The sequence below is a fragment of the Sorex fumeus genome, unplaced genomic scaffold (assembly GCF_029834395.1).
Source record: "Sorex fumeus unplaced genomic scaffold, SorFum_2.1 ptg000122l, whole genome shotgun sequence".
Classification (NCBI taxonomy): Eukaryota; Metazoa; Chordata; class Mammalia; order Eulipotyphla; family Soricidae; genus Sorex; species Sorex fumeus.
This window is the reverse complement of record NW_026606179.1, coordinates 20,697,995-20,719,077: the sequence shown is the minus strand read 5'-3', so window position 1 is coordinate 20,719,077 and position 21,083 is coordinate 20,697,995. Positions and strand designations below refer to the sequence as shown.

At 43.7% G+C, this 21,083-nt stretch overlaps 1 protein-coding gene across 1 annotated transcript; it reads left to right on the top strand.

Moving 5' to 3' along the window:
• Positions 1 to 1,131: 1,131 nt before the first annotated feature.
• Positions 1,132 to 19,995, top strand: LOC130043967 (zinc finger protein 82 homolog). Its single transcript, XM_056136508.1, has 5 exons — positions 1,132 to 1,227; positions 6,112 to 6,189; positions 10,493 to 10,619; positions 13,676 to 13,765; positions 17,955 to 19,995. The coding sequence occupies exons 2-5, from the start codon at positions 6,181 to 6,183 to the stop codon at positions 19,310 to 19,312; spliced, it is 1,584 nt and encodes a 527-aa protein (XP_055992483.1). The 5' UTR covers positions 1,132 to 1,227; positions 6,112 to 6,180; the 3' UTR covers positions 19,313 to 19,995.
• Positions 19,996 to 21,083: the final 1,088 nt, after the last annotated feature.

Here is a 21,083-nt window from a genome sequence, read left to right as displayed (position 1 = left end):
TTATATCCTAGCTGCCCTCTGCCCTTTTTTATATTTTTAATCTGGCCTGGGGAGGGGGGGGAGAGAGAGAGAGAGAGAGAGAGAGAGAGAGAGAGAGAGAGAATACACCCTATCATTTCAAGTGATTTTATTGTGATTCTAAGCTAGTGCAAATAAATGTTAGTATTTGTAGGGGCTGGAGCCATAGCACAGCGGGTAGAGCTTTTGCCTTGCACGTGGCCGACCCGCTCTGGGAGAGCCTGGCAAACTACCAGAGTATCCCGCCCGCACCGCAGAGCCTGGCAAGGGCTCCTACTAAGATGAAAGGTAAGACTACAACTGTAAAACATTTTAATGAGTAATGTCAGCTTGAGTATTACACAAGTTTTTTGTCCTTTTAGAAAGGGGGAAAAATCCATTCTACATCTTTAGGTAAAGATGTTTCTTCTGGGTGGAGTCCTTCTAAAATCTTGGCTTTTCGGGGCAGAAACCCATAGGCTGCAGCACGGCACGACTTTTCTTGGAAAAAATCTTTAAAAGTTGCTGCTTATTTAATTTCCTCTCTTTTAGAAGCCTGGGATGAAACGTCAAATGAAAAAATATTCCAGAAAAAAATCCGTTTGGTTACTCGCCTGTACTCCTCCCCCCTCCCCCCCCCCCCCCACACACACACACACGCACAAACTTTCAGGAGAGCTGGTGCCTCCTTGAGGATGGCAACGACTCACTTTCCTGTCCAAGCAGGAGCAGAGGGAGCCAGGCCACCCCATTGCCTCCAGACAGTCACCTCATTCTCGGCCCGCGGGGGGAAAAAAAAATGTCGAGCCCAACACACACAGGGGCGGCCCATGGAAAAGCAAGGGAGTGAGAGAACCGCACGATTACATTCTCACGCGCTCACAGCCCACTCTGTGCTCTTTCAGGCACCGACAGCATCGCATGCCCTTCACTGTGCCAGTCGTTTGTCCCCCCATAGGTCCGGGTCCTGCTGCGACTTTCTCTCAATAAGGCCATTGGTCCGCGGACCCTCAGCCGCGGCTGAACCGCACGTATCTCTGGCTCCCACGGCGACCCCGCCCCCACGGCGACCCCGCCCGCGGTTTACCGCGCCTGCGCATTCGTTGCGGGCCGGCGGCGCTCCCAGCAGCCCCCGGGAGGGTCCGTTAGGTCTCGGGGCCGCGGACTGTGGGCGGCCGCCACGCCCTCGTGTTCGCTGCGCCCCGCCGTGACGCGCGCTCGGCGCCCCAGGTGAGCCGCCGTGGCTCGGAGCCTTGGTTCCAGCCATCTGCCAGAAAGGCGCTGCTGCCCGGGGCTGAGGAGAGGACGGGCAGGCCTGGTGGCTCCGCGGAGCGTCAGAAACGCCGCGGCCCGGGCCCTGGAGCGCGTGAGAACGGCGGCGCGGCCGCTCGCGTGTGTTCTGTGGGCGTGACGCGCCGGGCGGTGGCCTTGGGGCCGCGCGCGGTGGTGAGGCCGTCCGGGATCCTCCTTTTGTGGGTGAATGGGGGACGGCGCGACCCCGACCCTAGCGTCTTTATCGCGTCTTCTGCCTTCCGGCCTCACGTGCGACCCCTAGGAGAAAGGACCACCCCGACCCCCGTCACCTCAGACGGCCCCTCCTGAGCGCTGGGAAAGACTCCCCCACCATAAAAGACTCAGACTCGATTTGGGGTGGCTGGAATATTAAAGTGAGGGGCGGGAGTGTCGCTCAGGGGTAGAGCACGGCCTTTCGTATCCCGATTAAGCCCCCCCACCCTCACCCCCCAGGGCATCTCCAGCGCAGCAAAGAAAGAAAAAAAGAACCGCCAGAAGGAAACTTGGGGACCAGGCAGGCTTTGGAGCAGTGCTACCCCACCCCACCCCACCCTCACTCCCACTCAGACACAGCCTAGGGGTCCAGATGCCCGCTTCAGAACCGGGATTCCCATTCTTGAAAATGTCTGGTCCAGTGATTTAGAGACCAGGACCCCCCCACCCCCTCTCCGCACTCGGGCCCCTAGACGTAGCCCGGACAGGTGCTGCACTAGATCTGTGCGTGCTTATAATTATAACGGTCAGCGACGTTCTGACGGCGGTGCGTGATCTCTCCCAAGTTCTTACACCTTACAGCCGCCCACCCATCTGAAAACGGAAAAGTTAATATATCGAAGAAATTGTGATGAGATGAGTAGTTCCTAGTTTAAAAATAAAAAGCCAGGTCCTCAAATGGCCAGGAAACACATCTCCTTTGGTCCCTCTCCGTGTTCCTTCCCTTTTGGAGAGGGCCAGGGAATGGAATCCAGGCTTGCAAGATGTGTGCTATGCTGAGCCACATCCTTGGCCCTATTTCTTTTAGTTTGGGGCTTGGTCACATGCTGTGGTGGTTGGGGATCACTCCTGGAGGGGCACGAATGACCATATGGATGTGGAGGTTGGAGCCAAGGTCACACACGAGCAAGGCCAACACTACCTACTATACTGTAGCTCCAGCCTCTTTTTTTTTTTTTTTTTTGTACTGGTAACATTGGTGTAGAAGATTGTAACTGTTTTAGAAGCACAATGCTACCAAACCACACCTACAGCTAAAGTGCCTCCTTTTTCAGTTCAGTAGTGAAAGGAGTGTTTTCTCTGTATATTGCTTTTTCCCCATAGCGTCTATTTATGCCATACATGAGTGTGATCATCCAGTATTTGTTTTTCTTCTTCCCTTTAGTCCTAGATATATTGCAACAGATGCCAAGATTGTTGCCAAGAAATGCCATCATTTCCATAGCTGAGTAGTTGTTTTGTGTATATAAACCGCATCTTTAGCCACTCATCTACCTTTAGGCACTTTCGAGCTAAGTGCTGAGAGGATCTTTGATGCACAGAAGTCTTTTTTAATTAGTGTTTTTGTGTTCTTTGGATATGTTCCTAGAAGTGGAATTGCTTGAAGTTAGAGAGATAGCATTGAGGGTTAAGGTACTTGCCTTGCATCCCTAGAGTATTTCCTGTTGTGATCCCTGAGCACAGAGCCAGGAGTAAGCCCAGAGCACAACTGGGTGTGGATCAACACAATCCCCACCTCACAATACACACAAAAGTAAGATAAAACTGAAGAGAAAGAAGTGGAATTGCTGCATATAAGGCTATTCTATTGGGGGGAAGGGCGGGGCAGTGCTCAGGGCTTGCTTCTGACTCTGTGCTCATGATCACTGCTGATTTACTCAGGGGACTTCATGGAGTTCCAGGTAGCAAACTGGCGTCTCCTACTGTAAGGCAAAGCTCCTTAGCCTTTTTGTTTTCCTTTTTGGGTCACACCCAGCAATCCTCAGGGGTTACTCCTGTCTCTACACTCAGGAATAACACCTGGTGGTGCTTGGGGGATGACATGGGATACTGGAGTTTGAGCTCAGGTTGGCCATATGTGCAAGGCAAACGCCCTATCTACTATACTACGACTCTGGCCACTCCTTAGCCTTCTGTACTGTCTCAATCTTGGTAGTTATGTTTTGTTTTGTGGGGATTTTTTTTGGAGGGGTCACATTCAGTGGTGCTTAGGACTTAATTCTGGCTCTGTGCTCAGGGATCATTCCTGGTTTGCTCACAGACCATATGGAATGCTGGGGATCAAATCCAGGTTCGTTGCATGCAAGGCAAGCATCTTACCTATTGCTCCAGCTCCTTAGATGTGTTTTTATGTCACTACTTGTTATTTATGGTCTTTGTGATGTGAGCTTATATGTTACCTTATTGTTTTTTTGATTTGCATTTTCCTGATAACAAGTGATAATAAACAATTTTTTATGTGTCTTTGGCCCTCTTTGTCTTTGTTAAAGTGTTTTTAGCTTTTGTCCCTTTTTTTTTTCTTTTTGGCTTTTTGGGTCACACCTGGCGATGCACAAGGGTTTCTCCTGGCTCTGCACTCAGGAATTACCCCTGGCAGTGCTCAGGGGACCATATGGGATGCTGGGAATCGAACCCAGGTTGGCTGTGTGCAAGGCAAAACTCCCTACCCGCTGTGCTATTGCTACAGCCCTTTTTGTCCCATTTTTGATAGGGTTTTTTATTTTTTTTGTTTTTGTTAACTCTTGTGATATGTGATATAATATCTCATGTTAGCACTTTGTCATATGTGTAGTATGTTGATATTTTGTCCTATTCTTTAGGATTTTTTAAAAATGTATTTGTTTTCTTTGGTGTTTTGGGTCACACCGAATGATGGAAAGCAAGAGGGGCCTACTTGACTTTTGTCTTTTTTTCATTTTTGCTAATATTGTTAATTAAGATGAATTAATTTGTAAGAAAAATACATCAATCTTAGTTTTAAAATGTATTTGTGTTGTAAGAAGAATCATTTTAGAAAATCTCAGCAAGTTTAATATAAGAAGAATGAAAATGCCATCATAGTGTTTGAGATTGGGGTGAACCACACTCAGGCTGCCCAGAGGCTATGTAGTCCTGGCTCTGATATTAGGGACCACTCATGGAGGTTCTCAGGTGACTATATGTTATCTCGAAAGATGAGATATATTTTCTTTTAGTGATTTGATGATGATGATGATAATGATGATGATGATGATGATGATGATTTTTATCACTCCTAGTGGGCTTGGGAAAACCATATGATGTGCCAGGAATTGAACCTGGGCTGGAATTGTGCAAAGCAGGTGCCTTACCCCCTTGTACTATGTCTCTGCCCTATGTTATTTTTATTTTTTGGTGAATCATGAATGCTCATAGTTCTGTCATTGGAACATGAAGTTGTGGATTTCAGAGGCAAATGCTAGAATTGAATGCGACCTTTGTTTAAGAAAAACAAGATTTTAAAAAATTGAACTGGGTTTCAGCAAGTGATTTTACTCCTCTTGCTGAGAAAGTTCTGCATCCTTAGTTAACATATAAATAAAACATGAACGTTCTTTATAGAATTGTATTATTGTCTGTTTGCTCAGGGCTTTTCAGCCTAGGTTAAGAGAATGGCAAATGAAGTCATAGAGAAAGTAAGGCAGGTGAGTTTCTTTTTTAGAGAGTGTAATGCGTAGGGCACTTGCCTTGCACATAGGCTGAATTGGGCTTGATCCCTGGCATCCCATATGGTCCCCCATGCACTGCCAGGAATAATTCCTGTATGGCATCACCAAGTATGGCCAAGAATTAGAAAGGAAAAGAAAAGAAAAAGACTTCCCAAAAAGAAAGGGGAGGTAAGAAGGCAGAAAGATAGTACAGTGGGCGGGTAGAGCTCTTGCCTTGCAGGAGGCTGACCTGGGTTCAATCCCTGATATGTTATATGGTTGTCCCACAGCACCACCAGGAGTAATTCCTTAGTGCAGAGCAATGAGTAACCCCTGAGCATCACAAGGTATAGCCCCCCCCCAAAAGGTTGTTCTTGTGTTGTTGTTGTTGTTGTTGTTGTTGTTGTTATTGTTTTAACTTTCCAAGCAGTATTCTTGGGGCCAATGTATATATAGTGTCAGCTAAGCTGGATGCTTTCTTGCTGGGGTCTGGAGAGGCTCTGAGGTCCACAGGGCCACCAGGCTACAGTGACTGTACCCAGTGGTACTGGGTGGGGAGGGGTCATGCCATATCAAGGATGGAATTTTGGTCAATCCCCTGAGCTAACTTATTAATAGCAGTGATGAAACTAGGTTTTTGTCCAGGGTATCTAGCTACATTGCAGCATTTCACAGTGGTAATGACTATCAGAGTTAATCCTGATGAATTTCTCTTTTGGAGCCTGGTGAATCCATGTGAAAAAGGTTTGAAGGAGAGTCTGGTTTAGAGGATGTGGCCACTTAACTGCTCTAGAATTTAGGAGTTGAGACTAGTTGTTTTTTGTTTGTTTGTTTGGCTTTTTAGGTCATACCCGGCGATGGTCAAGGGTTATTCCTGGCTCTGCCTTCAGGGGACCACATGGGTTGCAGGAGGATTAAACCTGGGTTGGCAGTGTGCAAGGCAAATGCCATACCCCTGTACTGTTGCTCTGGCCCCTAGATTTTTTTTTTTCAGACTAATTCTCCCTGAGTCTGAAAGGAAGGAGAACAGAGAGCGACACGAAATGGGATCGGGAGAGGAGAGAAGGAGATGCAGGTTGGGAGTGGGAGCAGCAGAAGCAGAGTCACTTCTAGGAATTATGCAACCCTGTCTGACCTCACGGCCTCCATTTCTCCCCGCTAGCCCTGTGAACTCTGCCTCTCCAGTCAAGTAAACTCCAGGCACAGCTGACCAGTTCTTGAATTTTAAACCATGGCCCACGTAAGTTACTCTTTCTCCTTCTGGACTATTTCTGTGTTAAGTAAGGCCCTGTGAGTATTTTATTCTGAAATTTCTTTCTTGCCAAAGGCCCATCCAAGAACCTTTTTCCAGTTCCTCCAAATCCAACTGAGATTAAAGTAGTGCTTTTCCCCCAATTACTTCGTATGTGTAAATTGAATAAAATATTCACTATTTTCTATGCATGTTTATTGTTCTAAGAACTGCAGTGGCACAGAAATAAATTGGTAGATAAATATGTTTGACCATTTCTTGTGATTTGATTTATGAAAACTTTGAACCTTGACAGTTCAGTAGTAGACCACAAATATTTACCTATGGAGGAATAATTAAGTCTCATATATCCATTATAAAGACTAATATTCAACCAGTTTTTTAAGTTCACTAGAGAATCTGTTATACCTGGAAAAATGTTTTTGTTATGATCTGGTTCAGTGATGAACTTAGAAAAAAAATTCATTAATTTTATTTAGGTTAATTTTTTCCTTTTTTTTGCCACTCCCAGTGGTGCTCAGGGCTTACTCCTGGCTCTGTGCTAGGGATCACTCCTGGTGGGGCTCAAGGGACCATATGAGGTGCTAGGGATTGAATTGGTTTGGGTGCATGCAAGACAAGCACCTTACCCACTGTACTATCTCTCTAGCCCTGTCAGATCCATTTCTAACAATGTTTTAGAAGAAAAGTGTTTGAATTTTTAAAAAATTATTTCTTGGGGCTGGAGAGATAGCACAGCGGGTAAGGCGTTTACCTTGCACACGGCTGACCCAGGTTCGATTCCCAGCATCCCATATGGTCCCTGAGCACCAACAGGAGTAACTCCTGAGTGCAGATCCAGGAGTAACCCCTGTACATCGCTGGGTGTGACCCAAAGAAAGCAAAAATAAATTACTTAAAGGACTAGCATAGAAAACAGACATTAAATCCATATTGCATACCATAACACCCAAAAGGAGAGAGAGAGTAAAAGGGAATGTGCCTGCCACAGAGGCAGGGGAGGGGGCGGGAGGAATACTGGGAACATTGGTGGTGGAGAATGGGCACTGATGGAGGAATGGGTACTTGATCATTGTATGACTAAAACGTAATCACAGAATTTGTAAGCCTGTAATTACCTTATGGTAATTCATTTAATAATAAAAATTAAGGGGCTGGAGCGATAGCACAGCAGGTAGGGTTTTTGCCTTGCATGCAGCCAACATGGCTGACCCGGGTTCAATTCCCAGCATCCCATATGGTCCCTCGAGCACTGCCAGGAGTAATTCTTGAGTGTATGAGCCAGGAGTAACCCCTGAGCATCGCCGGGTGTGACCCAAAAAGCAAAAAATAAATAAATAAATGAAAATTAAAAAAAGAAAGAAAACAGACATTAAAACATGTACTTTTTAAGAGGTAAAGAAATTTTAAAAAGAAAGAAATTACTTTGCTTGTTTAAAAAAATCCGAAAGCTGGCATTATTCAGAAAAATTTAGGTTTGTTTATAATTGTTATCTAGTTGAACTGCTAAAACTTATTCACTGAAACATTTTAATTTGCACTAATGTTTGATGTTCCCAAATTATATTAAAAATTCATGCACAAATGATAGAAAAACTGCCAGTGCCTGATTTCTGTCCTGTATTTTTCCATTTGCAATCAGATTCTTTTTTTCTCTTTTTTTAAATGTAGGAGTGCTGCTATTTATTCAGCCACTGATTAGCTGATTGAATTGTGCATGAACTCCACCTTACTTTTTTTTTTTCATTTTTTATAATTTTATTTATTGACTCACCGTGAGAGCAGTTACAAAGATTTCAGGTCTAAGTCTTGGTCATACAATGAAACACTCATACCTTCACGAGTGCCCATTCTCCACCACCAAAAACCGCAGTATACCCCCATCACACACCCTCCCCCTACCTGTGGGGCAGATGATTTCCACATTATTCTCTCTCTACTTTGATCACATTCAATATTTCGTCACCAGACCCACCATTATTATTTGAGATTTTACCCCAACACTCAGGTCTGCTGAAAAGGCAACAGTAGACAATTTGTGTTCTATTGCTGGTTATGAATAACATATGATGTCGCATGGCTGCAGTAGGGCCATGTGATTTTGAAATTCCGAAATTTTCACACTTAAATCTGGAGGGATTTCTGCCAAAAGCCACTGGGTTTCGAGATTTGCTCCTGAGTCTCTGGGATCATGGCCATTGAGCAGCTTGATCAGGAGCCAGAGAGGCCGTTCGTGGGTGATGACTTGGGGTCTGGTTGGGACGGGGAGACCAGGACTGGGTCCACCCCCATCCTGTGAGGCCCAACAAGTTTCATCACTGCGGGCCCAAGCCTGACTGTCCAATGGCCTCTGGAGGATGACAGCCACTGAGCCACCAAGGGGGAGGAGGCTGAGGAACAACAACCTTTCCTCCCTGGGCTGGCCTGGTGACACTAATGTACTATGGGGTCCGGACGCATTTCTACCAAAAGCCACTGGGTTTCGAGATTTGTTTCTGAGTCTCTGGGATCATGGCCGTTAATCAGCTTGATCAGGAGCCAGAGAGGCCGTTCGTGGGCGATGACTTGGGGTCTCATTGTGGTGGGGAGGACAGACCCGGCTCCCCCCCCCATCCCGTGAGGCCCTGTGTGTCTCATCACTGGGGGCCCAAACCTGACTGTCCAGTGGCTTCTGAAGGATGGCGGCCACCGGGCCGCCCAGAGAACAGGCCAAGGTATGAAACCTATTCCCACCTGGGTTGGCCCAGCACCGGTAACCTACTACAGGGACTGGATGCATTTCTGCCAAAAGCCGCTGGGTTTCGAGATTTGTTGCTGAGTCTCTGGGATCATGGTCATTAAGCAGTTCAATTAGGAACCAGAGAGGCCATGCCTCCAATTATATAGCTGAGCCAGAGGTGGTTTGTGGGTGTGTTTCCCACATACCTAACTTTTGGCCATTTACTTTCTTGATAAACTTTGCCCCAAGTTTTTGGGTCTGGCCAAAGACACAGCAGCAATTTTGGGGTATCTGGAAGTCTGAAGGCACCATGAGGCTGCTGATGCACTTGCCTCACAGGTACAGATTGACCTGCTGGCGGCACCATACCCCTTGCAATCAGATTCTTAAGTATCTTTGACCCCATGGGGATAAAAACAACATTAGAACAACCAATAACAGAAAGAATAGGGGAAAATAAATTTTTTAGAATTAAATGTTTTCCATCATAGTGGATTGGGGGGGAGCGATGGGAGGCAGCCACAGAGCTACTCCTGGCTTTACACAGAAGAATTACTCCTGGCAGTGCTCAGTGGGCCTTATGGGGTGCTAAGGATTGAATCTGGGTTGGCCTCATGCAAGGCAAATGCCCTCCCCACTGTATTATCTCTCTGGGCCTCATCCTATATGCTTCAGCAGGTCTCCACATATGCGGCCTGCTAGTTGGATATCTTTTGGCACAACTGTTACATGTTTAACGTGGATAGCACTCCATTGGTATCTTTATTTATTTTATTTTATTTATTTATTTTTGCTTTTTGGGTCACACCTGGCAATGCACAGGGGTTACTCCTGGCTCTGTACTCAGGAGTTACTCCTGGCGGTGCTCAGGGGACTATATGGGATGCTGGGAATCGAACCCGGGTTGGCCGCATGTAAGGCAAATGCCTTACCCACTGTGCTATCTCTCCAGCCCCATCCATTGGTATCTTTAGAAAGGCCAACCAGATAAGTCTCACTGCCTCCTGCAAAGCACCAGTAGTTGTATTCTAGAAGTTCCCTCCAGAATCTGTGTTGAAGTCCTGAACAATTTCTCATACCAGATGCTGAAAGGGAACCTGTTTGTGACTCAGAAGTTCAGTGGACTTCTGATAATGCCAAATTTCAGAGTGCTTCAGTACCTGGTCTGTAACGGTGAGGGTTCTTACCCCCTCCAGCAGAGGGTGCACTCTCTGAGTGGCCTTTGTAGCCAGTTGTTTCCTTGATGCTTCACCAAGGATCTATTTGCAGAGAATGGGCTTTGTAGAGAGACCTTCTTTCTTACCCACTTCTCTTTTGCTAGAGCTAGGTGAGCTAGAGGCTAGTGTTGGGGTCAAAGTCATCCTCGGTCAGCCACGATCAGAGCAAGTTCCCTGTCCTCTGTACTCTCCAGTTCCAGTGGCACACAAATTCACACAGCATGTTAGAGGCTTCTAGTCCATGCCTGTTCACTTGATAAATGGTCCATTTCTGCAGTGTCTCTTCCATCTTTTCTCCTTCAGTTATAACACGATTTCTTTGATCTCAATTGTAGTATCTGGCTTGTCATTTCAGGGGTCTGTGTTATTCAGTGATGTGTCCATACTCTTCTCCCAGGAAGAATGGGAATCTCTGGACTTGGTACAGAGGGACCTGTATAGAGATGTAATGTTGGAGAACTACAGCAACTTGGTTTCACTGGGTAAGTTTCTACCTTGAGTAATTTAAACTGTCCTCTCTGCAGTATTAGCTTTCTTCGTTGGAAATTTCAGCAATATCTCTTTTTAAAAAACTGGATTCCTGCTCCCTATTTAAGGAATGGTTTGCACTTCATTCATATATATTAGGCATTTGCATTTTCACCCATCCTTAATTTAGTACCCTTTAGACTCTTTTCTTTTTTTGTTTTTGTTTTTATTGTTTTTCATTTCTGGGCCACCACCCCTGAGTGGTGTTCAGGGGTTATTCCTGTCTCTGATGCTCAGGAATCACTACTGGCAGGACTTGAGGGATTATGTAAGGTGCCAGGGATTGAACCCTGGTTGGCTCTATGCAAGGCAGGAGAGCCTTACCCACTGTACCATCCCTCTAGAAGCATTTCTCTTTTCTTTTGTGGGGACTGGGTTTGGTTTTGGGGCCACGCACCTGGTGATGTTCAAGGTTTACTTCTGGTTTTGCACTCAGGGATCACTCCTGGCTCTCTCAGGGGACCATATGGGATGCCAAGATCGATCACATACAAGGCAAATTCCCCACCCACCATACTGTCTCTCCAGCCCCTTTATAGCCTTTATTAATCATGAAAGGACTAGATTTGATATCATGGTGATTACCAGTGTCACTCATTTAATTTTTTGTTTAAATTCAGAAGTGCTGGGTTAGAGACAATACAGGGATAAACTCAGAAGTGCTGTAGGTGTTTGTTAAGATGTATTGATACATTCAAAATTTTTTGAATGGGGGTGGGGGTGACAAGTGGTTTTTGCCACATCTAGTGTGGGTCAGGGTTTATTCCTGGCTCTGTACTTGGGCATCCATCCTGGCAGTGATTGGTGAACCATATAATGTGGTATGGATTGAATCTATGTCAGCTATGTGTAAAACTACCCACTGTACTATCTCACCAGCACCTACTGATAGAACTTTAAGGAAAATTGCTAGAGTCTGATGATTTGTCTGTGACCATCAAAAGAACATATAACATTGGAGTATTTAGGGACCAGAGTGATAATACTTTGCATGTGACTGACCTGGGTTCAATCAAAGAACTTTCCATTTAGTAGTATTATATAAATATCTTGTAAAATAACAGCAACTGGGAAATGTTTATTTTGGGGGGGTTGAAGTTGTCCATACCCAGCAATGGTCAGAGGTTACTGCTGACTCTGTGCCCAGGAATTATTTCTGGGAGTACTCGGGGACATATGGGATGCTGGGGATTTAACCTGGATTGGCCATGTGCAAAGCAAACATCCTACCTGCTATACTGTTGCTCTAGCCCCATTGAAAATTTATCTTCCATCAAATAAAACAGCAGTAAAAGTAAATAATGGACAATAAAATATGTATCATTCTTAGCATCTGTTCTAAGGCAGTTCTTGTAAATCTTACATACTATTACATAAAATGCACACTATTCATTTGGCTTTCATAAATGCAGTACAAGATAAGGAGTAAGCCCTGAGCACCACCTAGTGTGGATCAAAACCAAACATTTTTTTAAAAATTTTTATTAGTGAAACACCATGAGATACAATTGTAGACCTACAAATTTTTGTGCTTGGGTTTCAGTTATGCAATAATCCAGCACCCATCCCTCCACCAGTGCCTATTCTCCATCATTTACTTTTTTTTTTATTTTTGTTAGTGAAACACCATGAGATACAGTTGTAGATTTACAAATTTTTGTGCTTGGGTTTCAATTGTACAATGATCAAACACTCATCCCTCCACCAGTGCCCATTTTCCACCACCACTGATCCCAGTATCCCTCCCACTCCCCATCTCCCCATCCCACCTTGCCTCTGTGGCAGGGTATTCCCTTTTGTTCTCTCATTTTGGGTGTTGTGGTTTGCCAAAGAGGCATTGCGTGGCAATTATGTTTGGTCTATAGCCTACTTTCAGCATGCTTCTCCCATCCTAGGAGGATCCTCCCAACACCCTTTATTTGGTACTCCTTTCTCTATCTGAGCTCCCTTTCCCCCTAGAATGTGTAGCTGGCCTCCAAGCCATGGAACAAAACTGGTACTAATCTCGGCCACTCTTGGGTGTTAGTCTTCTATTTTGTTACTTTATGTTCCCCAAATGAATGCAATCTTTCTATGCCTATCCCTCCCTTTCTGACTCATTTCGCTTAACATGATACTTTCCAGGTAGTACCACTTGTATGTAAATTTCATGACTTCATCTTTTCTAACAGCTACATAGTACTCCATTGTGTGGATGTACCAAAGTTTCTTTAACCAGTCAACTGTTCTCGGGCACTCAGGTTTTTTCCAGATTCTGGCTATTGTAAAGAGTGCTGCCATGAACAAACAAGTGCAGATGTCACTTTGATTATACTTTTTTTGCCTCTCTGGGATATATTCCCAGGAGTATCAAAACCAAACATTTCTTAACCATTTTTTTCTTTTTTTCTAAAAGCTCTGTTAATTCTAATTCAGGGTTTTTTTTTTTTTTTTTTTTTTGCTTTTTGGGTCACACCCGGCGATGCACAGGGGTTACTCCTGGCTCTGTACTCAGGAATTACCCCTCGTGGTGCTCAGGTGACCATATGGGATGCTGGGAATCGAACCCAGGTCAGTCACGTGCAAGACAAATGCCCTACCCGCTGTGCTATTGCTCCAGCCCCTCTAATTCAGTTTGACCTATGGTTTTGACCTGGCAGTGCTTGGGGTATGGGATGCCAGGGATCAAATATGGATCAGCCATATGCAAACAAATGCTGCTATACTATCTCTCTGGCCCCAAGTTTATTGGAAATTTAACCAAGACTAAACAAGATAATTTATTTTAAAAGGATGGGGAGGTACCCACACTTGGCAGTGCTTGGGGCTTACTCCTGGCTCTGCACTCAGGAATCACTCCTTAGTGAAACATGGGGGACCGTAGACACAGAGACAGTGCTAAGAATCAAACCTGGGTCAGCTGTATGTGTGTAAGGCAGATGTCTTACCCACTCTCCTAACACTCTGAACAAGGAAATTCTCAGTTCATTTTTTTATTATTCATTTCTGTATTAATGTTTCTTCTAATTAGGAGACTTCATTTCTAAACCAGATGTGATTTCCTTATTGGAGCAAGGACAAGAGCCCTGGAAAGTTGTGAGGAAAGAAAAAACGTATCCAGGTGAGTAAAGGCTTGTGGGCAGGAGGAAGGAGTCACCAGAGGAGGTCACCCAACTAGGGAGGAAGTAGGTTGGGAAGCCACGTATATTTCTGTTTATTTCTTTTTTTTTGAGGGGGGGCACAAGCAGCAGTGCTCAGAAGTTACTACACTGGTGGTTCTCTGGGCACTATATGGGATGCCAGTGATCAAACCTGGGTCTGCAAAGCAATCACCCTACTCGCTGTACTATCTCTCTCCTCTCCAGCCCTGCATTATTTAGGAAGGCCTCTTTTTTTTTTAATGAATCACCTTGAAATATAGTTACAGATTTACAAACTTTGGTGATTACGTTTCAGTCATACAATGATCGAATACCCATACCTCCACCACCAATGTTCCCAGTATCTCTCCTGCCTCCCGCAGGCACATTCCCTTTTATTCTCTTTTGGTAGGAAGGCCTCTTTTAAGGGCCATGACCTGAGAAAAGGTTGACACCTGGGGAGCAAATTAAGGTCTTAGTTGGGGATTTTAGAACTACTTCTTTATTCCATTTATTACTTTTTTTTTTTTTGGCGGTAAATCTTCAGTTTTCCATGGGATGGAAAGTCCTCTCCAAGTTCCTTTTTAGAAAACATTCTTCTCTCTATCTTAATTCATTTGCTTTCTTCCACATTAATATAAATAGTTCTAAATGGATAAAGGCAGAGCCAAGCATGATTCTAGACACCATCAATACAATGGCAAACAAAACCAGTAGAGTGCAAAAAAAACCAAACCAAACCAAAACAAACAAAAAAAAAACCCCAGTAGAGTACCTATGCTCATATAATTAGAGAAATTTCTTTTTTGTTTGTTTGTATTTGGGGGGGGGGGCTACACCCGGTGATGCTCAGGGTTTATTCTTGGTTGCACTCAGGAATTACTCCTGGAAATGCTCAGGGAACAATATAGGATGTTTGGGATTGAATCCGGGTCAGCCGCGTGAAGGCAAATACCCTACCAACTGTGCTATTGCTCCAGCCCCCAAGAAACTTACTTTCTATAAATAGAAAGTAGTATCAAGTAATAAAACAGTGTGCTATGAAGTAAGTATTTAGAGGGTGGCATGAGGTAGGAAGGCTATTTTAGTTATATGTTGGAAACCTTTTTTTCTTAATATTTCTTATAAATATTTGGGAAATAAAAAGCTACATTAAAGGTTGGAATCTACCACAAGTGTGTAGGGGACAGAGGGTAGGTAAGACAGAGAAGTATGACAATAATAGTTGGAAATGATCACATTGGATAAGAACTCAGTATTGAACGTGGGTAAAGGGATAAACATGATAACCTTTCAGTATCTGTATTGCAAACCACAGTGCCCAAAAGGAGAGAGGGGGAGACAGAGGGAGAGAGAGGAATGAGGAGAAAGAGGGAAAGAGAGAGAAAGGGAGGGAGAAAGAACCTGCCATAGAGGTGGGGGGTGCGAGGAAAGTTGGGGGTGGTGGGAGGGAAACTGGGGACATTGGTGCTGGAAAATGTACACTGGTGGAAGGATGGGTATTAGAACACTGAGTGAAACCTGACCATGAATAGCTTTGTCATGGACTATCACACAGTGATTCAATAAAATAATAATCACGATCACGACCATCCTGTTGTTCGTCGATTGCCTCGAGCAGGCACCAGTAATTTCTCATTTGTCTCAACCTAGCCCTGAGATTTTAAAAAGTGCCATATTCAAGGCTCTTTCAGGGTTAGGGGAATGAGACCCATCATTGTTACTGGTATTTGGCATATTGGATACGCCACGGGGAGTTTGCCAGACTCTGCCGTGTGGGCAGGTTACGTTTGCTAGCCTGCCAGGTTGTCCAAAGTAAGAACGAGATAATAAGACCCGCGCGCTTCCAGGAGCTGGGTTATATAGTCTCTGGGTCTTGGCCGTTGATGGGATTACACGGGATTAATAATGATAATAATAATAGACTACATTAAAGAATATGCTTGACATTGTTTTGATGCAGTTAGAGAGCAAAACTGCAAGCAGGGTCCTTAAGATAGGAATGGAGGGCTGGAGTGATAGTACAGCGAGTAGGGTGTTTGCTTTGCACGCATCCGACCTGGGTTCGAGTCCCATCATCCTATATGGTACCTCAAGCAAGGCCAGAAGTAACTCCTGAGTGCAAAGCCAGGAGTAACCCCTGTGCATTGCCGGGTGTGACCCAAAAAGCAAAAAAAAGACAGGCATGGAATAAGGGATAATATCAAAGGAACGAATGCAGTAGGAGAGGCAGGTGGTCGAGAGAGGATAGCACATTCTTCCATAATTGCTATTTTCTCACATGCAGTAAGAAAGATGACCATGAATAGAATGTGAGTATTAGTATTAGCATTCAGTTTGGGCTTATTTATGTTAAAAATTTAAGTTGATACTCAGGAGAGTAACTTGTATGTCAGATGTTACTTACTGTTTTCAAAGATTGGTATACTAGCTCCACTGTTGAAATGCAAATACAGCTTCTTGGAAATAAATGATCTCTATCCCAAAGTTGATTGTGTCAACAGACCAAGAAGGTCAGTAATAACAGTGCCCCAGGATATTTAAGAATTAAATTCATATAATTTTGTTGTTGGTGGTGGGGTGGTGGTGGTGTTTTGGGCCACTCCTAGCTCTGCTGAGGGCTTACTCCTGACACTACACTCAAGGATAACTCCTGATGGACTTGACAAATCATATAAGATGCCAGGGATTGAACCTGGAACAGGATGTGCAAGAAAAGGGCCCTCTCCACTGTATTCTCTCTGATCCCAAGTCCAGATGATTTGTGTGATTTTTTTCCATTTAGTTAAAGATTAGTTTCTGCTGTGAGAGGAATAACAGTTATGATTTTTTAAGATACCTTTGATAGGGAGAACTTTTCTTTTTTCCCCTTTCTATTCTCAGTGTTAATTAGAAGTCTTTCAGCAGAATTGGATTGGGATTTGGTCTATTCATTAATGTAGATTAGATTTTTTTTATGTACATACCACTAATGTAATATTTTTAACTTTAAGCATTAGAATGTATGATTGGGGGCTGGAGTGATCAAAACATCTGACCTTGCTTAGATTCCTGGCATCTGATATGATTCCCCGAGTACTTCTGGGACTGATCCTTAAGCACAGACCCAGGAGTTAGCTCTGAACCAGGGTTTGGCCCAAAATAAAATAAAAGATATGACTGCCCAATACTTTAAATTTGCCAAACTTTTCTTTCTGTTGTGTCTCATGTTTATTTTAATTTCAGTTACACCACAAATTATATAAATCATATTATTTCAGTGTAAATTTTTGTTTTTGTTTTGGTCATACCTGGCAGTGCTTAGGGCTTCTGCTCTGCACTCAGGGATCACTCCTGGCACAGATCAGGGGACTATATGTAGTAGCAGGGATTGAATCTGGGTTGACTGCTTTAAAGGGAACTCCCTCCCTGCTATACTATTAGTCTGGCCTTATTTTGTTTGTTTGTTTGTTTGTTTGTTTGTTTTGAGCAGTGCTTAGGATTGAGGAAGCTTATAGCAGGGATTTGAACCCATGCTTCCCACATGCAAAACATGTATTCCAGCTCTTTGAGCTCTCAGACCTGTTTTCAGTTTAATTAAAAAATAATTTGTTTTTGTTTTGGGGTCACACCCCATAGAGTTTGGGGGACCATGCAGTGCCTACAATCAAACCCTAACCTCTTATATGCATGCATAGCATGCACTGCAGCCCATTGAGCTATTTATTAATTCACTTTGGATTTTGGGCCACACCCAGCGATACGCAAGGGTTACTCCTGGCTCTGCATTCAGGAATTATGCCTAGCAGTTGTTGGGGAACATTGGGATGCCAGGGATTCTAATCTGGGTCATTTGCGTGCTAGGCAAGCACCTTATCCACTGTAATATCTCTCCAGTCCCTCCACCCTGAATTTTATAATTTTATAAGTATATTTTTAGAATTTCATTGAACATGATTTTTGTTTCTTCTGGTGTTTGTGCATCATACAGCAGTGGTCAGGGTTTATTTCTGGTTCTGTGCTCAGGAGTGATCCTTAGTGGTTCCAGGGATTCCTACTGAGTTCAGCCACACGCAAGGCAAGTGCCTTAGCTCCTGTTCTGTCTCTCCTGCCCCTTTCTGTTGCTTTTTATATCTGTCATATAAGTACTACTTTTAGGAGTAAAAATCTTTGTATTTGCTCTCGTTTCAGGTTTGGAGAGTAGGTGTGAGATCAAGACATTAGCTTCAGAAAATGACATTTATGAAATAAACTTACCTCAGTGGAAGATAATGGAAAGAATTAAAAACCATAGTCTTAAGGGCTTCATTTTAAGAAGTGATTGGGAGGCCAAAAGAAAATCTGAAGAACAAGAGGGATGTTTCGGTCAAGTAAAAATGACATCTCAAAAAGCGTCCTCTTACCAGAAATGTACATCTCTTACTACACATCAGAGGATTCATTTCATTGAGAAACCTTATGAGTGTGAAGAGTGTGGAAAGGCCTTTAGAGTCCGCCAACAACTTACTTTTCATCACAGAATTCATACTGGGGAGAAACCCTATGAATGTAAGGAATGCGGGATGGCTTTTAGACAGACTGCACACCTCACTCGACATCAAAGACTTCATTCTGGTGAAAAACTCTTTGAATGTAAGGAATGTGGAGAATCTTTTATGTGTGGCCCAGATCTTCGAGTGCATCAGAAAGTTCACATTGGTGAGAAGCCCTATGACTGTAAGGAATGTGGAAAGGCCTTCAGAGTGCGCGGCCAGCTTACTCTCCACCAGAGGATCCATACGGGCGAGAAACCCTACGTGTGTACAGAATGTGGGAAGGCCTTTAGACAGTATGCACATCTTACTCGCCATCAAAAGCTGAATAGTGCTGACAAACTCTATGAATGCAAAGAATGTGGAAAGGCCTTTTTGTGTGGATCTGGCCTCAGAGCACATCACAAACTTCATACTGGTGAGAAACCCTATGAATGTAAGGAATGTGGCAAGGCCTTCAGAGTGCGACAACAACTAACACTCCACCAGAGAATTCATACGGGGGAGAAACCATATGAATGTAATGAGTGTGGAAAGACCTTCAGTCGTGGGTATCATCTTATTCTTCATTACAGAATTCATACTGGTGAGAAACCTTATGAGTGTAAAGAATGCTGGAAGGCCTTTAGCCGTTACTCCCAACTGATTTCCCACCAGAGTATTCATATTGGTGTTAAACCCTATGACTGTAAAGAATGTGGGAAAGCCTTTAGGTTATTCTCACAACTTACACAGCATCAGAGTATTCATATTGGTGAGAAACCTTATAAATGTAAGGAATGTGGGAAAGCCTTCAGATTGCGCCAAAAACTCACTCTCCACCAGAGCATTCATACTGGTGAAAAACCCTTTGAATGTAAGGAATGTAAGAAGTCCTTTAGACTTAATTCATCTCTTATTCAACATCTGAGAATTCATTCTGGGGAGAAACCTTATGAGTGTAAGGAATGTAAGAAGGCCTTTCGACAACATTCCCACCTTACCCATCATCTGAAGGTTCATAATGCAAAAATATAAGAAAGTCTTTTCAGTTCTGTGCTGTATAAAATTTTGAGTTGTATTATTTAATCCCTTTGCTTCACACAGGCAGCGGGGTAGGGGAGTTCATCAATTGATTTATTGAATTTGTTGGCCTGAGAGAGAACTCAGTGGGCTGGAGCACATGCTTTATACACGGAAGGCCTGTGTTCAGTTTTGGCACTATATGGTCCCCAGGCACTGTCAGGAGCAAACTCTGAGCATTTAAGCCATGTGTGGCCCAGAAACCTAAAAGGAAAGAATGTTCATATATCCTATCATCACACAAACCTGATAAACTTCATATTTATTTTTAAATTCCTGTTAACAGTAGTGGGAAAGATATGTCTATCCCATAACTTTCCTATTTGTGTTACATTGAACAAGATGCTCAACTGCTCTGTGCTTGCTATTCCAATTCTTAAATTTGTAAAATGGTGTTGTAATACTGTGACATAACGAAGATGGCTAGAGACTTGTTAACATTGCCTAGCAAGAGATGGGTTCCACATCCAATCTCCATGAACATGGGCAGACTGAGACTGCTTTGAGTAAAAGTAGTGCTCTGCCAGTTTCTGGACCCAGGACTTACTGGTAGATTTTACTCTCTCGAAAGAATTCACTCAAGTTGAGATCCTGCTGTTACCTTACAAGTGTGTTCACTTTATTGAACAGACCACTTGGGGAAGTCCTATGACCACATGACTACAGAGATTCTGTTCAGCCCTGCGGGGCTTGCTGACAAGCCCACTGCAATTTTCTATTATATACACACACACACACACATACACACACACACACATATTGTTTTGGGGCTACAGTTGGCAGTGCTCAGCATTTACTACTGGCTCTGTGCTCAGAAATCACTCCTGGAAGGCTCAGGGAACCATATGTTGTATCAGGAATCAAACCGGGCTGGCTGCATGCAAGGCAAGCATCATACCCATCAGACTATCTTTCCAGCCCTACAACTCTGCTTTTCAACTTGCTTCAGTTTTTTAGACATTGGGATTTACATTACTGTCAGAAGTAATGTTTCCAATGTATATTTTCCACTTTCACACTATATGGTCAGTGTCCCCAGGCTTTCTCCAACCCATCAGCAGACAGGGCTATTTGCCTTGTAGGGCCTATTACCGTTGATAATTTTTTTTTAACCACTGATAATTTTTTGTTCCAATGTTTCTTTATAGTCCACCTGAGATGAATCATTCTGTGTTTGGCTGTCTTCTTCTGACTCACTTCACTCAGCTAGTACCTTCTAGTTCCATTCACATAGAAGCAAATTGCAGATTTAAGCTCTTCTTATAATTGAGAAACCCCATCATGTTATCTACTTATCTACTTATCATCTTTATCTGCTTATCTCTTTTTGGTGATTTTGATTGTCTCCAGATATTGGATGTTGTGAATATGCTTCAATAAACATAGGAGTGGAAATGTCTTTTCAAATGAATTTTTGGGCTCTTGGGGGTAAGTGGCAAGAAATGGGATCATTGAATCATATGGAAGCTCTCCTGCTGTTTTCTACAGAAGTTGAGCCAGATGGCATTTGCATCAACAATGGATGAGGATTCCCTTTTCCCCACACCCTTCCCAATACTGGTTCTTTTTGTGATGTGGGCCAATCTTACTCCACCATGACTTTTGAGTGGAATAATTTTGGGTATGTTAGACCAACAGCCAGTTGAATGACCTTAGCTGATGCTGTTAGAACAGAAAAATTGGCCGGAATGCCCTATATAAGATTTTGACAAAACCATGAAATATG